General features: G+C 42.2%; 1 protein-coding gene across 1 annotated transcript in view; it reads left to right on the forward strand.

Moving 5' to 3' along the window:
- Window positions 1-249: 249 nt before the first annotated feature.
- lrrc1 (leucine rich repeat containing 1) overlaps window positions 250-27,027 on the forward strand; it is a 41,969-nt gene continuing 15,191 nt past the window's right edge. Inside the window, exons 1-8 of the mRNA XM_064950149.1 lie at window positions 250-836; window positions 13,785-13,902; window positions 15,943-16,021; window positions 17,462-17,551; window positions 21,659-21,715; window positions 24,005-24,068; window positions 24,520-24,594; window positions 24,846-24,990. Of these exons, the coding sequence (XP_064806221.1) occupies window positions 678-836; window positions 13,785-13,902; window positions 15,943-16,021; window positions 17,462-17,551; window positions 21,659-21,715; window positions 24,005-24,068; window positions 24,520-24,594; window positions 24,846-24,990 (787 nt within the window). The 5' untranslated portion in view covers window positions 250-677. The remainder of the gene's footprint in view (window positions 837-13,784; window positions 13,903-15,942; window positions 16,022-17,461; window positions 17,552-21,658; window positions 21,716-24,004; window positions 24,069-24,519; window positions 24,595-24,845; window positions 24,991-27,027) is intronic.

Consider the following 27,027-nt stretch of genomic DNA (forward strand, 5'->3'; position numbering starts at 1 on the left):
GCTACTGATTCAATCGTGATCCTCTCTCTTGCTTCTACTTTTCCAGAGGGTGTGAGTGAAATAAAGGGAGGAGCAGTTAGGAATGGTGACGTCAGATTGAAACGAGGGAGTGAATGTTCCGGGTCAGAAACAGGGGTGTAATCATTAGTCCAAACAGTTGCAGAAACGTTTTGCAACTAAAACAAGAGTTTCTATTGGACTAATTCAGGTATGTCCCGCCCATGTCGTTTCGTTTGCTTCCGTTTAAGAAACATTTGGCAACAGAATCTGCCGAATGAGTACACCACTGGTCTGAGGGGAAAATAACTCCAGGACAACGAAATCAGTAGGCTACACGAAATAAGACCTAAACAGAGATGTGTTCGTTTTCGGGAGCCGATTAGAAAAACTAACATTCCAGAGGCGACGTGAGTAAAGAATAAAAAACCAAGCCTACAAAAGTATTGAATGTGAGAGCGCTAGACAGCGTTTATATTCCATGGTGCCCATTGGTATTTATTTACGCCTGGGGGAGGTGGTTAAGATGTTTGCTTTGGAAATTCGTTCGACCAACTGCAATAAAGTGTTTGGCAAGCAATCTAGTAGCTAGGTGGCTGTATTCAGTTGCGCCTTCCGTTTCTTTAATTGGACGTCTATTCGGGATATTTGTTAAGAACGGATTTTGCCATTACCCGGTGATGTTTCACTGTATACCTCTGTGGCGGTGCAACCGTCATGTTGAAGTGATCGATAAGCGGCACTGCTCTCTGTTGTACGTCCCGGATGAGATCTACCGCTACAGTCGGAGTTTGGAGGAACTTTTGCTGGACGCTAACCAACTCCGCGACCTGCCCAAGGTAAGCAGAATGTGTTTGCTAGCTGGCTTAACTAAAACTGTATTATGCATAGTTCACTGATAAGATGTAATGTTACGTGTTGGAAAAAAATAGTTGTACAATAAATGTAATCAATGACGAGTTATTTATGCCATGGAAAATAACCTACAGTTTAAACAGGTTACGTGAACAGGTGACTTGGGTACATGATTTTATTTCATGGGGACATAATCATTATAAAATATTGATATTCGTCTGGACCGGGCAGAGATCTTAAAAAAAATGTTATTAATTTAACTCAAGTCAGTTCAGAACAAATTCTTATTTGCAATTACGGACGACTCTGCGCCGCCCCATGGGACTCAATCACGGCAGGTTGTGATACAGCCTGGAATCGAACCCGGGTCTGTAATGACGCTTCTAGCACTGAGATGCAGTACCTTATTCCGCTGCGCCGCTCGGGATCCCAAAGCGGCAAGAAGGGATACAGCTTTTGTCAAATGAACATCAGAAGTATATATCTTTTGTGTTACGGTTGCACTAACCATAACCGCATTATTCTAACCTACTAGGTGACATCCCAACCTGCTCCGAAAAGTCAAATCTGACGTTAAAATGACAAGCTGGATCCCTTCTCGCCAAGACCCTGGATAGAGGACACCCGCATGTCGTATTAATTTCCCATGTTAGGACTGTTTTGAAATGATGCGCGCCCTATTATTTGGGAAACTGCAACACCTCTGCTGCTCCAACAAGTTAAAATTTCTACTGCCAATTTAATCTTTATTATGGGGAAGACTAGTTGGCCACGAACGTCTTTATTGAATAGCCTAGCTACATAACAAACAAAAAAAATCGATCAGCATGATTCACACTTATCTGGCTGTGTAGAGACGTTGGTACTGGTATTTGAAAGATAAGGGGCTCGTTCCATTTATTTTTTTCATACCTTTTTGGCCGCACCCCCTTCGATTGGATCGAAACCTCCCATAACATATTTGCCCATCGTAAAAGTGGTCAGACAGTGACTTTGGACTTGAAATTCAGGTCACAGTGCCAGAACATTCAGGAGATAGAGGCGCTCAAAGTTGACCCATTTAGCATACACCACCATACACCACCATGAGTCATCCATGACAAACAGGATTGTCAACTTTAATAGTTTCTTGAAAGCAATGTATTCAGCAAACATGCATTTTCATCCCAGTCATCATTCTCTAAGTTTGCATGTCATTTCTTTGTGCGAGTGTTGGCGGGGAAGAGGGTTACACCCTTACGTTGCATTCCATGCAGTAAGATGGACCACAACCATTGTTGGTGTTCCTTCACATGCAACTAATACCATCAAGGATAGCTAAATGAACTCAAGATGAGTCCAACAGAATAGATTATCCAGGTAACTGTTGTACTGTGCTCTGCTCATTGTGTGGTCTCATCAGATTTGCTACCAAGGTGATGTAACACTTGCCTTAACACTAGACAGGCCTAATATTATGAGTGTGTTCACCATTGGGTTGTCGTGACAATGGTACAGCATGAAGAATTTAGCCTGTCTGTTTCAAGTTAATGAGTTGAAGAAAAGGCTGGCGTAGGCTCTTTGATTTCTTCATCTGTATCTTGAGAAGTTCTCGATTGGATAAATTGGGATCATCCCGGCTGTATCCCGGCCGTGATTGGGAGTCCCATAGAGCGGCGTACAATTGGTCAAGCATCGTCCGGGTTTGTCCTGGGGAAGGCTGTCATTATAAATAAGAATTTGTTCTTAACTGACTTGCCTTGTTAATTAAATTCTGATTTAACATATCATATAGCTTTCTATATAGTCTACATAATAGCGTGATACATTTCTTCTTGAAAAGGAGTCATTGCAGAGAAAATGCGGACTGGGCTTTTTATCAACTTGTGGAAACATGAAACAGGAGTGAGTTGGCCACGTTCCTGTTTTTTCCTCTTTTCCATCACTTTCTCATGAGTGTTGGCGAGGAACTCGTCTACAGAGAAATTAACCGTTTGGTGCACTACAATTGCCAGAAGATTTGTGTTAGTTTATTAGTGGTTAAATAAATCTCAGATTTATTTGTGGCATAGCAAATGGTCAGGTAGTGAATGATTGGACAGGAAGTAGCCTAGATTTTGAGGATACTTATCAGGTGTTCCTTCCGTTGAGGAATCAAGCAAGGGATGTCTAACTGCATATACTTGCAGGCCAGCCTAACTTGTAGAACTCGCTGTGCCATTGGCAATAGACAGAGTGATCTCTCCAAGTCCTGTGAGTATATCTGTTGCCTATAGCCTAGGCCATCATTTCCCAAACTCGGCCCTGTCCTAGGCTATTTTACCTTTACAACTTCACTTAGCCTAAATAGTAGGAACTACAGGAAAAAGGGAGCTGTTCACCTAACCCCAGCACAAGCCTACCACATCTAATTTTTGAGATGTTGATCATTCTGCATTAGGCTGGTCTAGATATATCAGTAGAAATTGATAGTTTGGGATTTTGATTATAAAGAGATGCCACATTACATTTTCAGAAGTGCTTATTTGAAGAGGTGAAAATTTGACAAATTCATATAAATTAATAGGTTATAGCTTTATTTCCTCACCCCCTCTACATGTATTTCCACACATTTGGCATCGGGTGGCCTAGGCTATTCAAAAGTCCTAATACCAATGTGGAATTTAGTCTCACCTCGGTAGACTAAAGGGCATACGAGCCTAGTATAAGAAGCCATCTAGTTTGTTGAGCGATAAGATGCCGCCTTCTGTGCTAGGTTAGTCATGTCTGACAGCCAGCAGGTCTGCTCTTCCTCACATTGAGCCATGAAAACAAGGAAGTTGTTAACAAAGGTGCAGTCAGTATCAGGGTGTTATGGCGCAACATGAGTCCTCCTTTGTTCTGTCAAGCTCTAGGCCTAGCATCACCTTTGAAGTTTGCCATTGTCTTTGTTAAGTATTTACAGATGTGCTAACTTCGCTTAATATACCAAAGCCAGTCCTAATCAAAACTTTTAGCGTTTTACGATGTAGGCTAGCCTAGGTGTTGTCAACTTGGCAACACAGGCATCAAATTAGTAGTCTTAAGGCATCCGCATGCCCAGCTGAAACAGTTCGAAAGAGTTAATTCATATGTGACTTGTTTCAGGAAACTTGGTGTATGTTGCACATCACTACTTTACAGGAGAGCAGTGGTGGGAAAAATACTCAATTGTCACACTTGAGTAAAAGTAAAGATACCTTAATAGAAAATGACTCAAGTGAAAGTCACCCAGTAAAATACTACTGCAAAATGAATTTTATTTATCACATGCGCTGAATATAGCAGGTAGACCTTCTTACAAGCCCTTAACCAACAATGCCTTTTTTAGAAATATAAGTGTTCAGTAAAAAATAATTAAAGCGCAGCAGTAAAATAAGTGGAGAGGCTATATATATATATACAAGGGTACCGAGTCAATGTGCGGGAGCACAGGTTAGTCTAGATAATTGAGGTAATATGTACAAGTAGGGGAAGTTAAAGTGACTATGGATAGATAAACAAACAAAGTAGCAGAAGTGTAAAAGGGGAGGGGCGGACAATACAACTAGTCTGTGTAGCCATTTAATTAGATGTTCAGAAGTCTTATGGCTTGGGGGTAGAAGCTGTTTAGAAGCGTTTTGGACCTAGACCCGGTACCGCTTGCCGTGCGGTAGCAGAAAGAACAGTCTGTGACTAGTGTGGCTGGAGTCTTTGACCATTTTTATGGCCTTCCTCTGACACCGCCTGGTATAGAGGTTCTGGATGGCAGGACACTTGGCCCCGGTGATGTACTGGGCCGCACGCACTACCCTCTGAAGTGCCTTGCGATCTGAGGCCGAGCAGTTGCCATACCAGGCACTGATGCAACCAGTCAGGATGCTCTCGATGGTGCAGCTGTAGAACTTTTTGAGGATCTGAGGACCCATACCAAATCTTTTCAGTCTCTTGAGGGGGAATAGGCTTTGGCGTACCTTCCTCAATACTGTCTTGGTGTGTTTGATGATAGATTGCTGGTGATGTGGACACCCAGCCCCATCGATGAGAATGGGGGTGTGCTCGGTCCTCCTTTTCCCCTAGTCCACAATCATCTCCTTTGTCTTGATCACATTGAGGGAGAAGTTGATATCCTGGTACCACATGGTCAGGTCTCTGACCTCCTCCCTATAAGCTTTCTCATGAATGTCGGTGATCAAGCCTACCACTGGTGTTGTCAGCAAACTTAATGATGGTATTGGAGTTGTGCCTGGCCATGCAGTAATGAGTGAACAGGGAGTACAGGAGGGGACCGACCACGCACCCCTGTGAAGTCCCAGTGTTGCGGATCAGCGTGGCGGATGTTGTTACCTACCCTTACCACCTGGAGGCGGCCTGACAGGAAGTCCAGGATCCAGGTGCAGAGGGAGGTATTTAGTCCCAGGGTCCTTAGCTTAATGATGAGCTTTGAGGGCACTATGGTGTTGAACACTGAGCTGTAGTCAATGATAAGCATTCTCACATAAGTGTTCCTTTTGTCGAGATGGGAAATGGCAGTATGGATCGCAATAGAGATTGCATCATCTGTGGATATGTTGGGGTGGTATGCAAATTGGAGTGGTTCTAGGGTTTCTGGGATAATGGTGTTGATGTGAGCCATGACCAGCCTTTCAAAGCATTTCATGACTACAGACGTGAGCGCTACGGGTTGGTAGTCATTTAGGTAAAAAAGGGGAGGGATGTGGCAGGGTCTACAGTCAATCACGGACTACAGGAAGAAATCCAGCCTAGTCACGGACCAGGATGTCTTGCTCCCAGGCAGACTAAATAACTTTTTTGCCCGCTTTGAGGACAATACAGTGCCACTGACACGGCCTGCAACGGAAACATGCGGTCTCTCCTTCACTGCAGCCGAGGTGAGTAAAACATTTAAACGTGTTAACCCTCGCAAGGCTGCAGGCCCAGACGGCATCCCCAGCCGCGCCCTCAGAGCATGCGCAGACCAGCTGGCTGGTGTGTTTACGGACATATTCAATCAATCCCTATACCAGTCTGCTGTTCCCACATGCTTCAAGAGGGCCACCATTGTTCCTGTTCCCAAGAAAGCTAAGGTAACTGAGCTAAACAACTACCGCCCCGTAGCACTCACTTCCGTCATCATGAAGTGCTTTGAGAGACTAGTCAAGGACCATATCACCTCCACCCTACCTGACACCCTAGACCCACTCCAATTTGCTTACTGCCCAAATAGGTCCACAGACGATGCAATCTCAACCACACTGCACACTGCCCTAACCCATCTGGACAAGAGGAATACCTATGTGAGAATGCTGTTCATCGACTACAGCTCGGCATTCAACACCATAGTACCCTCCAAGCTCGTCATCAAGCTCGAGACCCTAGGTCTCGACCCCGCCCTGTGCAACTGGGTACTGGACTTCCTGATGGGCCGCCCCCAGGTGGTGAGGGTAGGTAACAACATCTCCTCCCCGCTGATCCTCAACACTGGGGCCCCACAAGGGTGCGTTCTGAGCCCTCTCCTGTACTCCCTGTTCACCCACGACTGCGTGGCCACGCACGCCTCCAACTCAATCATCAAGTTTGCGGACGACACAACAGTGGTAGGCTTGATTACCAACAACGACGAGACGGCCTACAGGGAGGAGGTGAGGGCCCTCGGAGTGTGGTGTCAGGAAAATAACCTCACACTCAACGTCAACAAAACTAAGGAGATGATTGTGGACTTCAGGAAACAGCAGAGGGAACACTCCCCTATCCACATCGATGGAACAGTAGTGGAGAGAGTAGCAAGTTTTAAGTTCCTCGGCATACACATCACAGACAAACTGAATTGGTCCACTCACACAGACAGCATCGTGAAGAAGGCGCAGCAGCGCCTCTTCAACCTCAGGAGGCTGAAGAAATTCAGCTTGTCACCAAAAGCACTCACAAACTTCTACAGATGCACAATCGAGAGCATCCTGGCGGGCTGTATCACCGCCTGGTACGGCAACTGCTCCGCCCTCAACCGTAAGGCTCTCCAGAGGGTAGTGAGGTCTGCACAACGCATCACCGGGGACAAACTACCTGCCCTTCAGAGGACACCTACACCACCCGACATTGCAGGAAGGCCATAAAGATCATCAAGGACATCAACCACTCGAGCCACTGCCTGTTCACCCCGCTATCATCCAGAAGGCGAGGTCAGTACAGGTGCATCAAAGCTGGGACCGAGAGACTGAAAAACAGCTTCTATCTCAAGGCCATCAGACTGTTAAACAGCCACCACTAACATTGAGTGGCTGCTGCAAACACACTGACACTGACTCAACTCCAGCCACTTTAATAATGGGAATTGATGGGAAATGATGTAAATATATCACTAGCCACTTTAAACAATGCTACCTTATATAATGTTACTTACCCTACATTATTCATCTCATATGCATACGTATATACTGTACTCTATCATTGACTGCATCCTTATAAAAATACATGTATCACTAGCCACTTTAACTATGCCACTTTGTTTACATACTCATCTCATATGTATATACTGTACTCAATACCATCTACTGTATCTTGCCTATGCTGCTCTGTACCATCACTCATTCATATTTCCTTATGTACATATTCTTTATCCCCTTACACTGTGTATAAGACAGTAGTTTAGGAATTGTTAGTTAGATTACTTGTTGGTTATTACTGCATTGTCGGAACTAGAAGCACAAGCATTTCGCTACACTCGCATTAACATCTGCTAACCATGTGTATGTGACAAATAAAAATTTGATTTGAGGTAGGTGACCTTATTTTTCTTGGGCACAGGGACTATGGTGTTCTGCTTGAAACATGTTGATATTGTCAGGGACAGGTTGAAAATGTCAGTGAAGACATTTGCCAGTTGGTCAGCGCATGCTCAGAGTACACGTCCTGGTAATCCATCTGGCACTGCGGCCTTGTGAATGTTGACCTGTTTTAAAGGTCTTACATCGGCTACGGAGAGCGTGATCATACAGTCGTCCATAACAGCTGATGCTCTCATGCATGGTTCAGTGTTGCTTGCCTCGAAGCGAGCGTAGAAGTATTTTCGCTGATCTGGTAGGCTCGTGTCACTGGGCAGCTCGCAGCTGTGCTTCCCTTTGCAGTCTAATAGTTTGCAAGCCCTGCCACATCCGACGAGCGTTGGAGCAGTACGATTCAATCTTATTCCTGTATTGACTCTTTGCCTGTTTTGATGGTTCGTCGGAGAGCCAAGCGAGGTTTCTTATAAGCTTCCGGGTTAGTCCCGCTCATTGAAAGCGGCAGCTCTACCCTTTAGCTCAGTGCGGATGTTGCGGAAAGTCAAAGTATTTGGTTTAATTTAGTTAAGTATCCAAAGTACATAAAATTGCTAAAATGTACTTAAGTATTTAATTCGTTTTATTAAGCAAACCAGACGGCACAATATGTCTACTTTTACATTTTTTTCCGGATAGCCAGGGGCACACTCCAACACTCAGACATACTTTACAAAATAAGCATTTTGTGTTTCGTGAGTCCGCCAGATCAGAGGCAGTAGGGATGACCGGGGATGTTTTCTTGATAAGTGAGTGAATTGGACCATTTTCAAATGGCTCTCCTGCAGTGGGCGAGAACGATCACATTGCGTCAGTCGATGGCTGGGTGCCAGCAGAGTTTTGCATGCGCAACAGCTTGGAGCAGACATTTTCTCTCTCCCCTATTGAAAAAGCTACGGTCCGGTTGAAATATTATCGATTATTTATTGTACAAACAACCTGAGGAGTGATTATAAAAATCGTTTGACATGTTTCTACGTACTTTACGGATACTATTTGGAATTTGTCTGCCCCATCGTGACTGCTCGAGCCTGTGGATTTCTGAACAAATCGCACCAACCAAATGGAGGTATTTTGGATATAAAATCTTTATGGAACAAAAGGAACATTTATTGTGTAACTGGGAGTCTCGTGAGTGCAAACATCCGAAGAACACCAAAGGTAAGCGATTCATTTTATTGCTTTTGACTTTCGCGACCAGTCTACTTGGCTGCTAGCAGTTTTGTCTACTGAGATATATGTCCTAACATATAAACGCTTGGATAGCTTTTGCTGTAAAGCTTTTTTTAAATCTGACACGCCAGGTGGGTTAACAAGCTAAGCTGTGTTTTGCTATATTGCACTTGTGATTTAATGAAAACTAAATATTTTTAGTAATTTAATTTGAATTTGGTGCTCTGCAGTTCAGCGGATGTTGACAAATGATCCCGCTAACGGAATGGGCGCGCCAAGAAGTTAAAACACCTGATTCTACTAGTTAGCTGCACAGCAATACCTTAACTAGCTGAATCAGATATGCTAATTTAGGGTTGGACTGAACCTCCAGGACAGTAGATCTCCAGGAAGGGGTTGGTCAACCCTGGGTCTAATGTTAGCTAGCTAGCTAACATTGAACCTGGTTGGTTAGCTACCTGCAGATTCATGCAGGGTAGTAACATTGAGTTTATGGTTCATTATTTAGCTAGCTATGTCTTAACAAAAGACCACTATGCAAGTAACCAATAGAATGTTCATGATGTCACTGCGACAACTGTCGAAAGACGTAGCTTGTAAATTTGTTCTTGCTATCTACTCTGATTTAAAGAGCACTCTCGTCTGAATGTGCCAGAGAGCAGAATAATTGACATATTTTTACGAACGCCCGTTGAATATGGCCAGTGTCAGTAAACGTTGGCAAAAAAATTAATTAAATTGTTGCCAGCAGCACATTTCGTCACCTACGCTTTGGATAACATAAAAACAACCTAATCAATGTGAGTAAAATGGTCAGTGAGCTGTTCTCTCGTGTGTCTGGAAGTAGCTAGTCAACGTTAGCTTGGGAGCTTGACTGCTGCTGCTAGGTCAGAACGCTTCGATCAACCCTACTCCTCAGCCAGATCGTCCAATGTGTGCTCTGAGAGCTAAATGCTCTGAATCTACGAATGGACAAACTGACAAACCTCTGAGTTTATGAACGACCACGGCACACTCTGGCACTCCAGATTGAATTTACAAATACACCCGTAGTATAAACCAGCCTTTAGTCTTGAAATCTTTGGTTGTTTAGTACATGGCCTCACATGTGAATCCTTAAATAGATGGCCAGGGCTAAGGCTTAAGAGGGTGTGAACAATGTTGAATGGGTGTAGACAAAGCGGAGCTTGCCAGTAGGTTTACCAAAACATTCAAGGGCCATTTTCTCAAGTGCGGTTACAAGTAGATCAACTTTCAAAGCAGAATTACTTTCCCATTGTTCCTAAACTGTAGTGTATGATATGCCATTTTCTAGCTCTGAGTCTACTTTTATTCAATGTAAAATACACCAATTCAAATTTTGCTACATGAGATCGAGCCGTTCGGTCACATATTATGACTAGATTTTGTGACGTTTTTGTTCTCCCCGTTTTGGACCTTGGTACGTTTTTTTCCCCCGGCTGTTCGGGCACGCTAGTTTTCCCCAAGGTCAGCCGAAGTTCGGGAGCTGACGTCTACGCCCCTTCGTTCGTGATTGGTCAACTGTAGGGATTCTTCAATTAAGTATTTTGTCATTCAACAAGAGGAGTCATTTTCATGCACATTTTTTCATTTGAGAAAAACTGCACCAAACATCTTAGTCACACAATTTTGCAAAAACGTCATAATTTGGTTTGTTTGAGATACCTCAAGAAAGCCTAATTAATGACATATCTAAGATAAATTCTGACTATTTTGAGGAAGTGTATTCTGGCTTTGGTGTCTATGCTCAAACAGTACTATTTGCTTGAAAAACGATAAAAAAATGCACAAGGTCTTTTAAGAGTATGCGAGGACACTCGTTTTGTTTCGGCTATACTTCAGCTAGCCCCCGGCTAAACTTAAACATGCTGACACCTTTATTCCTCATAGACCACACCGTAATGTCTTCATCGAGGGCAGGGATTAAAAACTCAATTTAGCCGCTGGACATTTTGTTAAATTGTCAAAAATAAAATTGAGTGGATGGTAGACTGCAAATTGACCAAAAGAAGGCCAAACAGATATTAGATTTAAACATAATAATTTCAAACCTTGCTTACATTTGTATACGATCACATATCTCTTTTATGGAACACTTTGGAACAGATTTCCAAAAGGAAAATCACTGAGCTGATTTGCAGGTGTTTTTAGTCTTCTGTCCACCTCCCCCCCCCACCTCCCTTTTTTTTTTGCTCAGAACTTGGGGTGCCGATAGTTGGGAACCCTGATCTAGGTGATAATTTCCCCTTGAAAACTATGAAAGATGTTGTAGAAAAGTAACCACGTCAAATGGCTTGGAATGTTTGACAAACCCCTTGACCCCCTAGCCATTCTGGTTTGTTTAACCTCTTGGGGCCCCTCATTTATATATGCTAGACAGAGTCGGTAACGGTAGTTTGTTAGGTTAAGTTAATGAATTTTGGCGTCTGTTTGAACAAGAACCTTTGAGCTAGGCCACAGGGAATATGACTAGGTTAAACTAGGCTAATTATAGGCTAGTTTTCTTTCAGTTTTCAAGCTAATACCTTTGGCTTTGGGTAATGTCCTGTGCAAGGTACAAGATGGACACTGAACTTAAATCTAAAGAACAGCTTAAATCATGAAATAGGCTATCTCAAACAGACCAAATTAACAGATCACTCTAACCCTGCTGTTCAAGCTGAGGAGTTCAACTCTGTTGTCTACTAGATTTGTATTTTGTTGATATTTATCTATTTTTAAACATGAGCCTTTCCTTTTGTAAAGACACTGGTATAGAGACATTGAAAGTTTATTTTGTGGGAGTCATTAGGATACACCTCAGTTGAATGCAGGATAACCCAAATATTGACTTGAGTGGGGAACGGTTTATTGTTTCAGTTTTTATGGTGCCAATCAAATCATTCTAATTTTATTTGTTTTGTACATATATATTTTGCAGATGTTATCGGAGGTGCAGTGAAATGCTGGTTCCTAACCGCAACAGTGCAGTAATACCGAACACACAAATCCCCAAAATAAAGATATCAGGATGAGCAATATCCATCTGAAATATAAATATAAACTCAACATAGTGTTGCTCCCATGTTTCATGTGCTGAAATAAAAAAATGCACAAAAAGCTTATTTCTTTCATTTTATGCACAAATGTGTTTTCAGCCCTGTTTGTGAGCATTTCTCTTTTGCGAAAAATAATCCATCCACTTGACAGGTGTGGCATATCAAGAAGCATATTGAACAGCATGATCATTCCACAGGTGCATCTTGTGCTGGGGACAAAAAAAAGCCACTCTAAAATGTGGAGTTTTATCACACAACACAATGCCACGTCTCTAGTTTTGAGGGATGTCCAACTGGCCTCTCAACCATAGACCACATGTAATCACGCCAGCCATGGATCTCTGCATCCGGTTTCTTCACCTGTGGGATCGTCTGAGGGGGGATGAGTATTGAGGATAAAGTCCTTTCGTGGGGAAAAACTCATTCTGATTGACTGTGCCTGGCTCCCAAGTGGGTGGGCCTGGCTCCCCAGTGGGTGGGCCTATGCCTGCCCCCGGCTGCTCCCCTGCCCAGTCATGTGAAAGTCTTAGATTTGGCTCTTTTGAATGAATTTATTTAAATTGACTGATTTCCTTAAATGAACTGTAACTCAGTAAAATCTTTGAAATTGTTACACGTTGCGTTTTAATATTTTTGTTCATTGTTTGTTTTTTATGGACAATAATATGAATAGAAAAGGTGTGTACAGCAGTACTTCTAGCCTATAGGATGAGTTGGGGGCGTGTCGTGGAGGGTGAACGAAAGCCTAACCTCCCGTTCCTGTTTCTGACATTGTACTCTGGAACAGCTGATTCAACTTGTTGTTGGGACATTAGAACAGACCAAGGCCTAGTCTATATTTATAATGAACAGAATATAGGCTTGTATGCTCCTCTCTCTCTGTCTGGTCATAAGGTTGTTGAAACCATGAGTTTCAGGTCACGACAAACATGAGATGAAACCTGTGTTAGTTTAATCTAGTGCTGTCTTGTCCGGGTGTGTCTGTCTCTCCGTCCCATGAATACCTGTTTTCAGTCCAGTTATGATTAGGTTTGTTGTGGACATAGAAAAATGCGGTATTGTGAACAGGAAAATGTAGGTAGAATATGTCAAAGGTGGAAGCCTAGATTGAGTGTGCTCTTAAATGCTAATTGGAGTCCAGTTCACTGTCATCACTGATTGCCTTGGGTTTGCAATCAAAGTAGACTACTTGTTCTTAAAATAGACCTACTTCATCTGAGATTATTTTTTTTTTACCAGTAGCCTATTATTCATAATTCAATTAAAGTGGAGGGCTATATATATAATTCCCTCACGACTTCTGTGAAAAGACAATGAAGATTGTGATCTCGCTTTCAGTTATTAGTGGAGACCTATAGTGGGACTTGTGCAGGACATTGTTCCGATTAGAAGCGTTTCCAACTATCTTACATAATGTTCTTGAAATGGTCTGTTTTTGAAAAGGGTCTTTTTGGGGGTGTAATTTTTATATCTATGAAACGGAGACGTTTAAATTGCATGTTGACTTGGAGTGCCTGGCAGTGTCAGGATAAGACACCATCCAAGTAGGTCATCATCCAGAAGAATGGATGATTACATCAGAGAACTGGGTAGGAACTGAACAATATTTCCCAGGCCACTGACCACCACTCTTTGGCCTAATTGCTTTACTTTTTTAATGGTTTTAAACTTATTTACTGAGTTGATTTGTATGGTTAGCCTACAACCTGTTAAGACTCACTCAACATTTTTAATTTGTTTTAATCTGGAAAATGTTTTGTTTTATCAACGTACTACTGTTGCATCACATTTTCAGGATGGGACAAACTATTGATCACCATGTTGTATCGTGTTTGTTCACACTGAATGTTTCCTATGTCCATGTCAACTGTAGGCCTACTGCTAATCTAATGCGTGTTGTCTTTTTCAGCCATTTTTTCAGCTGGTAAAGCTACGAAAGCTGTGCCTGAGTGACAACGAGATCCAGAGGCTTCCTCCAGAGATAGCCAACTTCATGCAGCTTGTAGAACTTGATGTCTCTCGTAATGGTGAGAAGAGAACCACTGCTCTAAACTAGGGGTGTGACGTTTAAACTAAATTGGGATCGTTAACATAAAAAATAATTTAAAAAAAAAGTGTTTTACATTTTTTTTATACAAAGTTAATCACAGTGCAGTTATCAAAATTACCACTAACAAACAGGTTCAATAAAAATAATTGAAACTGCAATATGTATCTTTTTGGGCGACCCAACTAAATTCATGTAGAAATAATTAGTTATAAATCTGTTATTCTCAATAAAAGCAAGTCTAAGAAGTAGTAGATGTTCTATGTGCACTACTTCTATGCTTCCAGTCTTAAGTTTTTTTTTTACGTCTTTTGCTTTCGGTTTTGTACACCAGATACAAAGAGCTGAAAATACAATATTTTGTGTTATTCAAAATATTTCAGTGGTTTAGATGGTACATTGATTGTTTGGTAACAAACTGAAATTTAGAGAACTGTTCGAATTTTAGCAACCAAGAAATGTCTGCTCGATTTCTGCATTATTGCACCTTTAAATATACACCTAATGCAACAATGCTGTAACGTTAGTAGGAGGAGATATGCATCTTTCAAATGATTTGCCATGAATATAAAGAGCTCCGCACGTCATCCTCGTTAACAGTTGAAAAAATGACAGCGAGTGAGAACGGAAAACGACAGTAGCAAAGTCCTGTATGGCAATACTTTGAGAAGTTAAATGAGAAGGTTGTGAAATGCAGACTTTGCAAGGTGGAATGGAGCTACAGTGGGAGTACAGGTGCAATGCTGAATGGGAGGCACCGTGAAACCCAACCCGTTGCTGGCAGCAGTGGGATAAGGGACGGAGTCAGAATTGCAGTGCTGATTGCAGTTGATATGCCGCCATTTGTCTATGGTAGAGGACTTCGGCTTCAATGTTTCCCTAATGGCATGTCTAGAACCAGATTACAAGATGTAATGCTGAAAAACCGTGACGGCCCAGATGGATAAATTATACAATGATTGCTCTGCAAATAGTCCTACAAAGCTCTTAAACACCATACGTGGCAGAACAGATTGTTGGACGTCTATCAACACGCTGTCATACATCGCTGCAACGAATCAAAAGGGTAGCGGTGTGGTTAAGGTTACGTTTAAAACCACATTTTAAGAAGAGAAATTGAAGAAATAGTGGCGACCGTCTGGTAGCCAACCAGGTCTGTGGTTGATTGAACTGCATTGCCACCTGGCGGTCACAAGCAGGACCATATCTGAATTGTGAATTCATGTAATTTGAAGATTTGTTTCCCCCCTATTGTTTAAACAATAAATGGTAGTTTAAACGTTAAGAATGTTTTTTTTTTTACATTTGTCACATCCCTACTATAAACACTTGGTTGGTGGGATTTTCAGCCCCACCAAACAGGCCTAAACTCTCATTGACTCAACCACTGGTGCTATGAATGAAGACATTTTAAACTGCCTGCTTATTTTGATAATGCTTCATTTATGACTAGGCTCTTTGTTAGAAAATGCAATAAATGCTGGACAAGCAATAGAAGTAGCTCAAAGCACCATTCAGTGCTGTCAATTCCCTTCACTGTACAGACCCAACATATTTTCAGAGCCACATTGGTGTGGTTTCTCCCATAACTTCTGGACTTAAAAGGGTTAACATTTCTCGAAGAGAGCTGCCATCGCAGAGCTTCCCAGTAGGACAAAATCCAGAATGCTAATTATGTTGATTTATAGAAGTTCAAATGGCAGTTTCACATGCAGCTCTATGTTTGGCACCACAACCATACTCATTTTGTGGTGATTCTAAACAGACCTTTCTCCTTTATGGATATTTATTAACGTTGTTTCTGGATCACTAGCTTTAAGTGGAATACCTCGTCGGATGGACGTTCTGAACTATGCTGTAATCTTGACTGAGGCACGTTATAGTTTGGCCAAGAAATTGTAGGCCTGGCTAACAAAACCGGTCTTCATTTTATGCCAGTGTTTAGTGTGTTGTTTCCCAATACCATTTACAGGTTGTTGATCAAGATGTTTCTAACATGAAGTTCTTTCCTCCCTCATAGACATCATGGAAATTCCAGAGACCATTTCTTACTGTAAAGCTCTCCAAGTAGCGGACTTTAGTGGAAACCCATTAACAAGGTAACTGAACTTTGAATTCATGTCTCCATAAATGTTTAGCGAATGGGAAGGATAACAAGACGGACAGTACAACGGTGTAGTAGCACTATAGAAGGCTGTAATGTAGGAACTGCATGACAACTTCAACAGAGTAAGAATCGTTTGAACACTAGCAGACCGTTGTAAATAAGAACTATACTGGAAGGAAAATGGACAAACGTTTTTTTATGTAGGTACGTCTTCAGACAGCATTTATTAGTTGCTTTAACCAGCCTATCTGACGGCATTGAACTAAGATATTGTTCAATTAGCATGAAATAGTCATTTATGTTAATGAATATAATTGTATGGGATATATCTCTTCCCCCCCCTCCCCCCCAAGTTTCTTTCAGCTGTCTCATGCAGAGGAGGCTGGTGGGAAGAGCTATAGGAGGACAGGCTCATTGTAGTCCCCCTATAGACCTCACCATGAGACCAGAGGACGCTGGTGGGAGGTGCTATGTTTAATTTGCACCCCCCAATGGAGGCAAAGCCACAATGCCATATGGTTCAGTTTGGGACTGGCCATGCACTGGGCTGTGTGATTAGCTTCACATTGGTAATGTACATATGGCCTAGATCAGGGGTATTCAACTATTACCCTACGAGATCCGGAGCCTGCTGGTTTTCTGTTCTACCTGATAATTAATTGCACCCACCTGGTGTCTAAATCAGTCCCTGATCAGAGGATAACAACGGGGAAAAATGCAGTGGAACTGGCTTCGAGGTTCAGAGTTGAGTTTGAAGGGCCTAGATGTTCTTGTTGGAAAGCTTTACTCAGTTCCCGAGAAAGAGAATATATAGCTGGCACTCTGACTGACCTGCAGATGATACAACATGTTTAAGCGTTGTGATTTGGAATGAAATGTGGCCAGGCATTACAACCCACAAATAAAACTTTCACTCTCCCACACTGACAGTAGCATTGTGTGTCGGAGATTGTCTCTGGGTCACCATTGTAAATATGAGTGGGCGGCAGGTAGCCTATTAGTTAAGAGCTTTTGGCCAGTAATTGAAAAGTTGCTGCTTTGAATCACTGAGCCGACTAAGTGATAAATCTGTCAATGTGTCCTTGAGCAAGGCACTTAACCCCAATTGCTCCTGTAAGTCACTGTGGATAAATGACTAAAATGTAGAAAATATATATCTCTGGGTGACAACTTTTTAGATGGGTGTGAATCAGGTCATGAAGGCTTAAAACCATAATATATCAAATGGAAAGAAAAAGTTAGTTCCTGTTGATCAGACACTTTCCTGTCAGAGAGGAAAGTAGTTGGCCTATGTCAGCTTTATAGTATATTTTATGGATGTTTCCTTATTGCCTATTAATACAGTCAGATCCATAGATTTTCAAGAATCTGCATCCATTTATTATCATTTCGCAAGAATCTGATTTGTATTTGAATCCTCTTGTTTTTCCAGATTGCCTGAGAGTTTTCCAGAGCTCCGGAATTTAACTTGCCTTTCCATCAATGACATTTCGTTGCAGATTCTTCCCGAAAACATTGGAAAGTAAGTACCTCATCCTTTTAGTCTTAAAAAAAAACATTTACTTCATAGTCCTTTTCATACAGAATCATCTTTTTTATATTAATAATATTTATAATAATCTTTTGGTCATTTTTATGAGGATTCAGTGTATAATTTCACAAAGGGACAAGAATGGTGTTATTGGATTTATGGCAGATAAAACTGGCGTGTAACTGTATCACGGAGCGAGATTCTGCTTCTTTCCTGTCCTTCTCTATCCCCAGCGGCACCGTTAATTTCCTGTGTAATTTTCTCCAGCGTGCCATGTTCCTTGATGTTACACTTGCAGACTCGAATGCCAGCCCTCTCTCCCTTCAGATAAAGGCTTAATATAGCATGGAGCAACTAGTGTAAAACTAAACAAAGCTCTGTTTTGATTTGACATATTGCTGTAAATTAGGGATTACTGTATGTAGCATAGCCTTACATGATTAATACACAGATGGTATCTTGCAGAATGATTCAGTCTTGGTTTTCTGTCTCTGTGATTAGTAGGTCTAGATTATAGACTTTAAGTAATGTTACACTCATTGCGCTCAGCTCGATTAAGTCCTATTAAATCTGTTGTCATCTGCGTTACCATGGTGACCTAGTAAGCGCTCCGTGACAGTTGATGTTAAGACGGACCTACTTGTGAATAAATGGAGAGCATCAGCCCAGATATTGATTGTTCATCCATTCACTCACTCATCGAGCTGTGGAGGACTGAAATTATATCACCACATGAGGTTGTACTCAAAAGGTGTAGGCTTTATGGATTTATAGAAAAAACACTTTTCTACACCGCTGTTGATCTCTCGGACAGGCTCACGCAACATAAATGGTATCGTACTGTCTGTCAACAGATTGTAGGATGTGACAACTGAGAACCTTCGTTCAGATTTTTCGTCACTGATCATTTAAACAAATCACAATTTCACATCTTTTGAATTTCCAAAGGGGATATTTGTCCCATTGACTAACTTCAGAGAGAGGGGGGTGAAGCTGACGCTCTGCTTCCTCTCCTCGTCTTTTCAACACATCTGCCCCCAGAACTTAATCGAGCATCTGATGCAATTACACAAGATTTTAGTACCATGTTTCTAAAATTACGATTATGAATGTGGCCAGCTAACCTCTCACCGAGACACCACTGGAGTAGCTACTTTTGGATAACCCACACGGGAAATCATCCAGCATTGATATACCATATCAGTGTTGCATTTGAGCCATTGATCTATGCTCTTACTTTCCTAGTAGATTTGACAGATAGATTTCTCTATTGGCTTTCCATTGGATCCGACTCCCATGCAGAGTGGTTTAGAGGGCTCAGGGATAACAGATCAGTTTTCAGAGCTATTTCGTCTACCTCCCAATGGCATAGGATTCTACCTCCGCCAAAGGCATGTGTACCACACAGATGTTAGATCTTAATTTGATCACTCTTTTGTTGCTGAGAATTTTCCTGCATCGCATGTTGTCTAATTTTGACCAGATAATAGCCTTACCACTGATCAAGCAACATTATTGATTAACGTTTAACTGTTGCTGCAGGATTATTTTGCTGCGACAGTAGGGGTCAAATTAAGATCCTGCATCTATCAGACTTGTATAACTCAATGAGTCAGTGCCTGTCCGTATCTGCCCTCACAACTAGGGGAGTTAATGACTGAGAACTAGAACACGATTAAAAACAAGTTAGTGTGGCTCAACACCACATGCAGCTCCCCGTCACAGGGGTGAATGGCACTGACACCTTATCAACTCAACATGGTATTAAGTCAGCTGGCTGGCTCTGTCGCAAAACTTGCAGCATGTTGTGAGTGGTTTGGTTGGCTCCCCTGGGTCATCTGAAATGCTAGGGCTAAAACTGCAAGCATCAGAGCAAGAAGAGATTTCTCTCTGTCCTTTTAATCTGGCCCAGTAACCTCCCGTTGTGACGGGGGAATCTAGAAAGACCCAGTCGAGTTAGTCACCGCAGAGGGCTAGCCTGTCATTCAGGAGAGATTCCGTATAGATTAAGAAGAATTCTACTCTGTTTATCCTGTCGTTTGAGACTTCATGGCTCACATTTATTTGCTTTACTCCCATTTATTAATGTTATTCAGAGACCAAAGAACAGACTGTCAACTGTCCTGTTTCGATTAAAAGCTCCCAAGCCAGTAGACCATTCAAATTGTATTACTTGTTAAAGGATTTGCTGCCTCCCTCCCTCCAAAAACTACTTTAGGATTTTATTTCATTATACTGTCACTGGAAAAAAAAGTGAGAGCGAGACGGGGGTTGACCTGGGGGGGCTCTGAGGTACTGGAACGCATGAAAAGAAAATCCCATTTAAAATAAAGCATTGCATGCATATCACATTTGCATAGTGGAATAGAGCAGTACTGTAGAGGCGCTTGCATTAGTTGCACACATGGGGAAATATCTTTGTAGCCTAAGGTCCAGAGGAGAATGTGACCTTTTTATAAATTAATTTCATACAATTCCAGGTCACTTTATATGACTGGAGTCTTTAGTATAATATTTTTAAATACCGCACAAATGACCGAAATGACTGGCTCTTTTGACACTGAGAATCCGAGCTCAGTAAAAATGACCTAATCTTGAATCCATCAATAGCCTAGGCGATGCGCTTGTGGCACAAGTCTATCTTGTCTTGTCTTACTTTGTAAAACAATGCTGTTCGCTTAATAGGCCTATTTGGAAGTTAATAAAATATGTTGGTAGCCTACAGCAGACAGAACTAGTCTCTTTTCAGCAGCAGCCATTTGCTTTCCAACCTGTGTTTTTCCACTATTGTAGTAGAAATATTGCGCAATGCCTGTTTTGGCTTCATGCTGTTCACTGACAGATTTACTGTGTGTTCCAGACTGTAGGCTATGTCTTTTTGATTGGGCTACACACAATCCACAGCTAGGCAATTAATAATTTAAAAAAAAAGCTATTGATCATCTGTGGCAAAATGGATATGCCTGCTCCTGGTGTAGTATTCTGAATTAGTTCATTTCTTTCTGAACAGACACCTGTAATTCTAACTTTCGCAAATGTATTTAAATTGTTCAGGGGTGCTGCAGCAGCCCCCTTCCCGCGGTTATGAGGAAATAAATGAAGTGCAACGCTGGCGAGATGAGTTGCAGGCTCATGTCTAGCAGAGCGGAGAGAGATTATAGAAGGTGACTCTTATTCTAGTTCTGTGAGAGATACAGGCATGATTCTCTCTCACCGCAGCTACAGCCATGGGTTGATCTCTAGGCTACGATGTTGCGCAAACCATAAAGCTGGGCTGCCCCAACCTGAATAAATTCTTAGAATATCAGGCAAGTGCTGAAAATCTACACTTTGAAATGAACTCTGATCGCTTTTATTAGAATGTGTTTTTATTAGAGCGTTCCGGCAGGACCCAGCTCAAATGAAGCACTGACTTTATCATAACCTAATGGTAATTTAATTGTCTTGTTTCAAATGAAAGTAATAACAACCAACACTGAGAACATTACCTCTAAACACTCACCATTATGTAGAGAGTGTACATGGACACGCCAGTTTGTCAAAAATATAAAACATGTTTTTAGAGTGCCCTACTGTGTCATGGTTTATTCATGTTCTATTCTTTAACTAGGTCTAAATGGACAGTCTTGACATGGACCTAAAGTACACTTTTTTTAAATATATATTTTTAGCTGTACTATTGAGTCCGGAAGTCATAACAAATGCTAACACTTCAATCGTAGCGTTGTGTCAATCAAGTTAAGACCACACTTTATATAGATTGATGACTTTTTGTGCCATTTGATTCACAATAAGCCCCGATTGATTTCTGGCTTTAATGTTCCAGTCCACAAGATTTAGAGATTCCTCTGTGCTTCATTGAACTGATGCAATTAGGCCCGTAGTTCACCACTGACTATGTCCAAGCCATTTCTCCAGAGACCTGCAGGAGTCGCATCAGTTTACCACCCACCGTCAGCTGGAATCAAAAGTGCTGTAATTATTTGAATACTTTTCTTATAGGTCACGATCAGATGGAAGCAAATATGGCTAGAAATATTGTTACAGATTGCAATAACAAAAAACAAATGGCCACTTCTCTTTTGTCTCTCTCCACAGCCTCTCCAACTTGGTGTCACTGGAACTCAGAGAGAACCTGCTAACGTATTTACCAGAGTAAGTACTTCCCTAGACCCAGTGCATTCAGAAAGTATTCAGACCCCTTTACTTTTTTTTTTTACATTTTGTTACATTACAGCCTTATTGTAAAATGATTTAGATTGAGGGGGGAAAAAACTAACAATCTACACACCATAATGACACCATAATGACATTTCTAAAAACAGGTTTTTAGAAATGTTAGCAAAAAAAAAAAGGCAGCTATTACAGCCTCAAGGTTTCTTGAGTATTACGCTACAAGCCTAACACAACTGTTTTTGGAGAGTTTCTCCCATTTTTCTCTGCAGATCCTCTCATGTGCTCTCAGGTTGGATGGGGAGCATCGCTGCACAGCTCTTTTCAGGTCTCTCCAGAGATGTTCGATGGGGTTCATGTCCGGGCTCTGGCTCAAGGACATTCAGAGACTTATCCCGAAGCCACTCCTGCATTTGTCTTGGCTGTGTGCTTAGGGTCGATGTCCTGTTAGAAGGTGAACCTTTGCCCCAGTCTGAGAACCTGCTCCAGAGTGCTCAGGAGTGTATCAAGGATCTCTCTGTACTTTGCTCCATTCATATTTCCCTCGATCCTGACTAGTCTCCCAGTCCCTGCTGCCGGGAAAAACATCCCCACAGCATGATGATGATGCTGCCACCACCATGATTCACCATAGCGATGGTGCCATGTTTCCTCCAGATGTGACGCTTGGCATTCAGGCCAAAGAGATCAATCATGCCTTTTATCAGACCAGAGAATGCTGTTTCTCATGGTCAGAGTACTTTAGGTGCTTTTTTGGCAAACTCCAAGTGTGCTGTCATGTGTATTTTTACTGTGTAATGGCTTCTGTTTGGCCACAATCATAAACGCCTGATTGTTGGAGGGCTGCAGAGTTGGCTGACCTTATGGAAGGTTCTCTCTTGGTCACCTCCCTGACCAAGGCCCTTCTCCCCTGATTGCTCAGTTTGGCCAGGCGGCCAGCTGTAGGAAGAGTATTGGTGGTTCCAAACTTCTTCAATTTAAGAATGATGGAGGCCACTGTGTTCTTGGACCTTCAATGCTGCAGAATGTTCTTGGTAACCTTCCCCAGATCTGTGCTTCGACACAATCCTGTCTCTGAGCTCTACGGACAGTTATTTCGACCTCATTGCTTGTTTTTTGCTTTGACATGCACTGTCAACTGAGGGACCTTATATAGACAGGTGTGTGCCTTTCCAAATCATGTCCAATCAATTTAATTTACCACAAGTGGATTCCAATCAAGTTGTAGAAACACCTCAAGGATGATCAATGGAAACAGGATGGACCTGAGCTCATTTTCGAGTCTCATAGCAAGGTGTCTGAATAGTAATGTAAATGAGGTATATCTATTTTGTTTTTTTTATTTGCTAAAAATTCGAAAAACCTGTTCGCTTTGTCATTATGGGGTGTTGTGTGTAGATTAATGAGGGGGGAACGTCATTTAAACCATTTTAGAATAAGGCTGTAATGTAAGAAAATGTGGGAAAATTGAAGGGGTCTGAATACTTTCAGAATGCACTGGAAATACTTTGTTCCAGGGCAAATATTAATTGAAGGCACAAGACGACTAGGCCTACTTTTAGTCCGTCAGAGACTGAAATTCTTATTTTGCCCTGCTCCCAACCCCCCCCCAGACATCTGTGTTTCACAAACGCTCTGAGAGTGGCACCCATTCCCCTGAAAAGGGATGTAATGAAGTTGGGTCTGTATGACTACATTACAAGCATGTAGCCAATTAGACTGTAAATGAAGCCGTATGTGTTTCACATGACAGATTATATTTAGACTTTAGAGGTGACGTAGAGCACAGTGTGCTCTTTGGCTGAAGAGACAACTCTTCAATGTTCTACCTGGGTTCTCCCCCGGATTGTGAAACAAGGTGGTGTTGAGTACGGCCGGCAGTGCCCCCCTTTGGATTTACAGATTTTAGCTTTTTTAAACACCTGTAACTTCCATTTCCTGCTATCTAGAGAAACAATGTACCTTTTCTGATGAGAAATAAAGTGAGAAAATATATATTTGTTTTTACATAGTGGGGCCACGCCTCGCTTACATTCTTTGGGGAGAACCCTGTCAATTTATGTTGGCACTAGTCTCTCGCTGACTATCTAACCGTCTCACTGCTTGGTCTATGGCCAATACATTTTCACTCGCACATGGTTAAAGTGAAACCGCAGTGAAACAGACCGAGAAGTAGCTAAAATGTACAGCCATCTGTGTGTGTGGTGAGTTTGGGCCTACACAGTATGTGATGTTTTAGGATATTTCCTACCCCTCTGGTGCATTCCACAGGTCACTATCGCTACTTCACAGACTTGAGGAACTTGACCTGGGGAACAATGAAATTTACAATTTGGTAAGTTTATCTGACTTGTTTGCACGTAACCTTGATCTCGTGGGGAGAACGTTCACACTGAAGTAAACAATGTGCCAAGCTAAACGTGTGTAGAATGGGCAGCACTCACATCTCACAACACTTTTCTTGTTATGTGAAACATTGGGAGTACTGATAGAGATTCCTCCGTCTTGTCATTCTGAAGGGGTAGTGTGACAGGGCCATTTATTTGTGTAGTTTATAGTCTCACAACAATGTCAGGTTTAATGTTTATGCCAAGGTAACTCTGATACGGAGAGACACTTTCTGAGAGATGAACTGAAACCAGATCAGTCTAGGGAATGACCGTTTACACATGGTTGAAATTTTTCCAGTCTTGTTTACATTTGCCTCAGTCACCTGTGTATAATTATTTCCTCACTCTCACGCTCTCGCTATCTCCTCTGCCTCCAAAATACTTCCTCCCACGCAGCCTGAAACAATAGGCTGTCTTGTCAGCTTGAAGAACTTGTGGCTGGACGGAAACCAGTTGGCTGAAATACCTGCAGTAAGATGTTTGCACTAATATATATATATATTTTTAAATGTCTTTAATATTACAGTTGAACGAACTTGTAGAATATGGTTTGATTTCCCAAAAAGTAAAATGCTCCCACCCATTCTAAAACATTGGATGTGCTTAGACTAAATTAATATTGCGACTTGTGTTGATATAACAGTCACGAGATGCACCATTATTGTTAAGGGCTAACACGGACTGGGATATGCATTTATAATTGAAGTGTGTTCAACCCGTAGGAGATAGGCAGCATGAAAAGCCTCCTGTGTCTAGATGTATCGGAGAACAAACTGGAGCACCTTCCAGAAGAGATCGGCGGCCTGGTCTCCCTAACTGACCTGCTGGTGTCTCAGAACCTCATCGATGCTCTGCCAGAGGGCATAGGTCAGGACGCTGTTACACTCTACACCACCATAGTGTCTTTGAGACATGCGTGTGCTGCTTTGCATTTGTGAATGCTGATCCATGCTGATACTGATTGGGTCAAACTGGGATCAACATCAGTGTAAATTGAGCATAAATAGACAGTTAATCTGAACAGATTAAAATATATTGCGTAGTTTTATCAAAAAGGTTAACCACATGGAGTCCACATTTGGTAACAGACCTGACTTATCCCCGGTTGATGTGGCCCTAGGGTACAATAGAATGGAAAATGTAATAATTAAATCCATTTAGCATTATTTGATTTAAAATAGAAATATTTATCATTTTTTTCCCAATAAGAAGACTGAGATGCAAACATTGACATCTGTGGTCATGTTGCATGGAATCACAAAATGTTATGTTTTATTAGACTGTGATACACTGCTCAAAAAAATAAAGGGAACACTTAAACAAGACAATGTAACTCCAAGTCGATCACAGTTCTGTGAAATCATACTGTCCACTTAGGAAGCAACACTCATTGACAATAAATTTCACATGCTGTTGTGTAAATGGAATAGACAACAGGTGGAAATTATAGGCAATTAGCAAGACACCCCCCAATAAAGGAGTGGTTCTGCAGGTGGTGACCAAAGACCACTTCTCAGTTCCTATGCTTCCTGGCTGATGTTTTGGTCACTTTTGAATGCTGGCGGTGCTTTCACTCTAGTGGTAGCATGAGACGGAGTCTACAACCCACACAAGTGGCTCAGGTAGTGCAGCACATCCAGGATGGCACATCAATGCGAGCTGTGGCAAGAAGGTTTGCTGTGTCTGTCAGCGTAGTGTCCAGAGCATGGAGGCGCTACCAGAAGACATCAGGAGACGTGGAGGAGGCCGTAGGAGGGCAACAACCCAGCAGCAGGACCGCTACCTCCGCCTTTGTGCAAGGAGGAGCAGGAGGAGCACTGCCAGAGCACTGCAAAATGACCTCCAGCAGGCCACAAATGTACATGTCTGCTCAAACGGTCAGAAACAGACTCCATGAGGGTGGTATGAGGGCCTGACGTCCACAGGTGAGGGTTGTGCTTACAGCCCAACACCGTGCAGGATGTTTGGCTTGCAAGAGAACACCAAGATTGGCAAATTCGCCACTGGCGCCCTGTGCTCTTCACAGATGAAAGCAGGTTCACACTGAGCACGTGACAGTCTGGAGACGCCGTGGAGAACGTTCTGCTGCCTGCAACATCCTCCAGCATGACCGGTTTGGCGGTGGGTCAGTCATGGTGTGGGGTGGCATTTCTTTGGGGGGCCGCACAGCCCTCCATGTGCTCGCCAGAGGTAGCCTGACTGCCATTAGGTACCGAGATGAGATCCTCAGACCCCTTGTGAGACCATATGCTGATGCGGTTGGCCCTGGGTTCCTCCTAATGCAAGACAATGCTATACCTCATGTGGCTGGAGTGTGTCAGCAGTTCCTGCAAGAGGAAGGCATTGATGCTATGGACTGGCCCGCCCGTTCCCCAGACCTGAATCCAATTGAGCACATCTGGGACATCATGTCTCGCTCCATCCACCAATGCCACGTTGCACCACATACTGTCCAGGAGTTGGCTGATGCTTTAGGCCAGGTCTGGGAGGAGATCCCTCAGAAGACCATCCGCCACCTCATCAGGAGCATGCCCAGGCGTTGTAGGGAGGTCATACAGGCACGTGGAGGCCACACACACACACTACTGAGCCTCATTTTGACTTGTTTTAAGGACATTACATCAAAGTTGAATCAGCCTGTAGTGTGGTTTTCCACTTTAATTTTGAGTGTGACTCCAAATCAGACCTCCATGGGTTGATAGATTTGATTTCCATTGATAATTTTTGTGTGATTTTGTTGTTAGCACATTCAACTATGTAAAGTTTTTAATAAAAATATTCATTCATTCAGATCTAGGATGTGTTATTTTAGTGTTTTCTTTATTTTTTTGGAGCAGTGTATATTGTTTTGTTAGCCATAGGTATTGGTGCCAATTAACTTGTTTTATGAATTCTAATGATTCC

Source organism: Oncorhynchus masou, chromosome 31, assembly GCF_036934945.1.
Source record: "Oncorhynchus masou masou isolate Uvic2021 chromosome 31, UVic_Omas_1.1, whole genome shotgun sequence".
Lineage (NCBI taxonomy): Eukaryota > Metazoa > Chordata > Actinopteri > Salmoniformes > Salmonidae > Oncorhynchus > Oncorhynchus masou.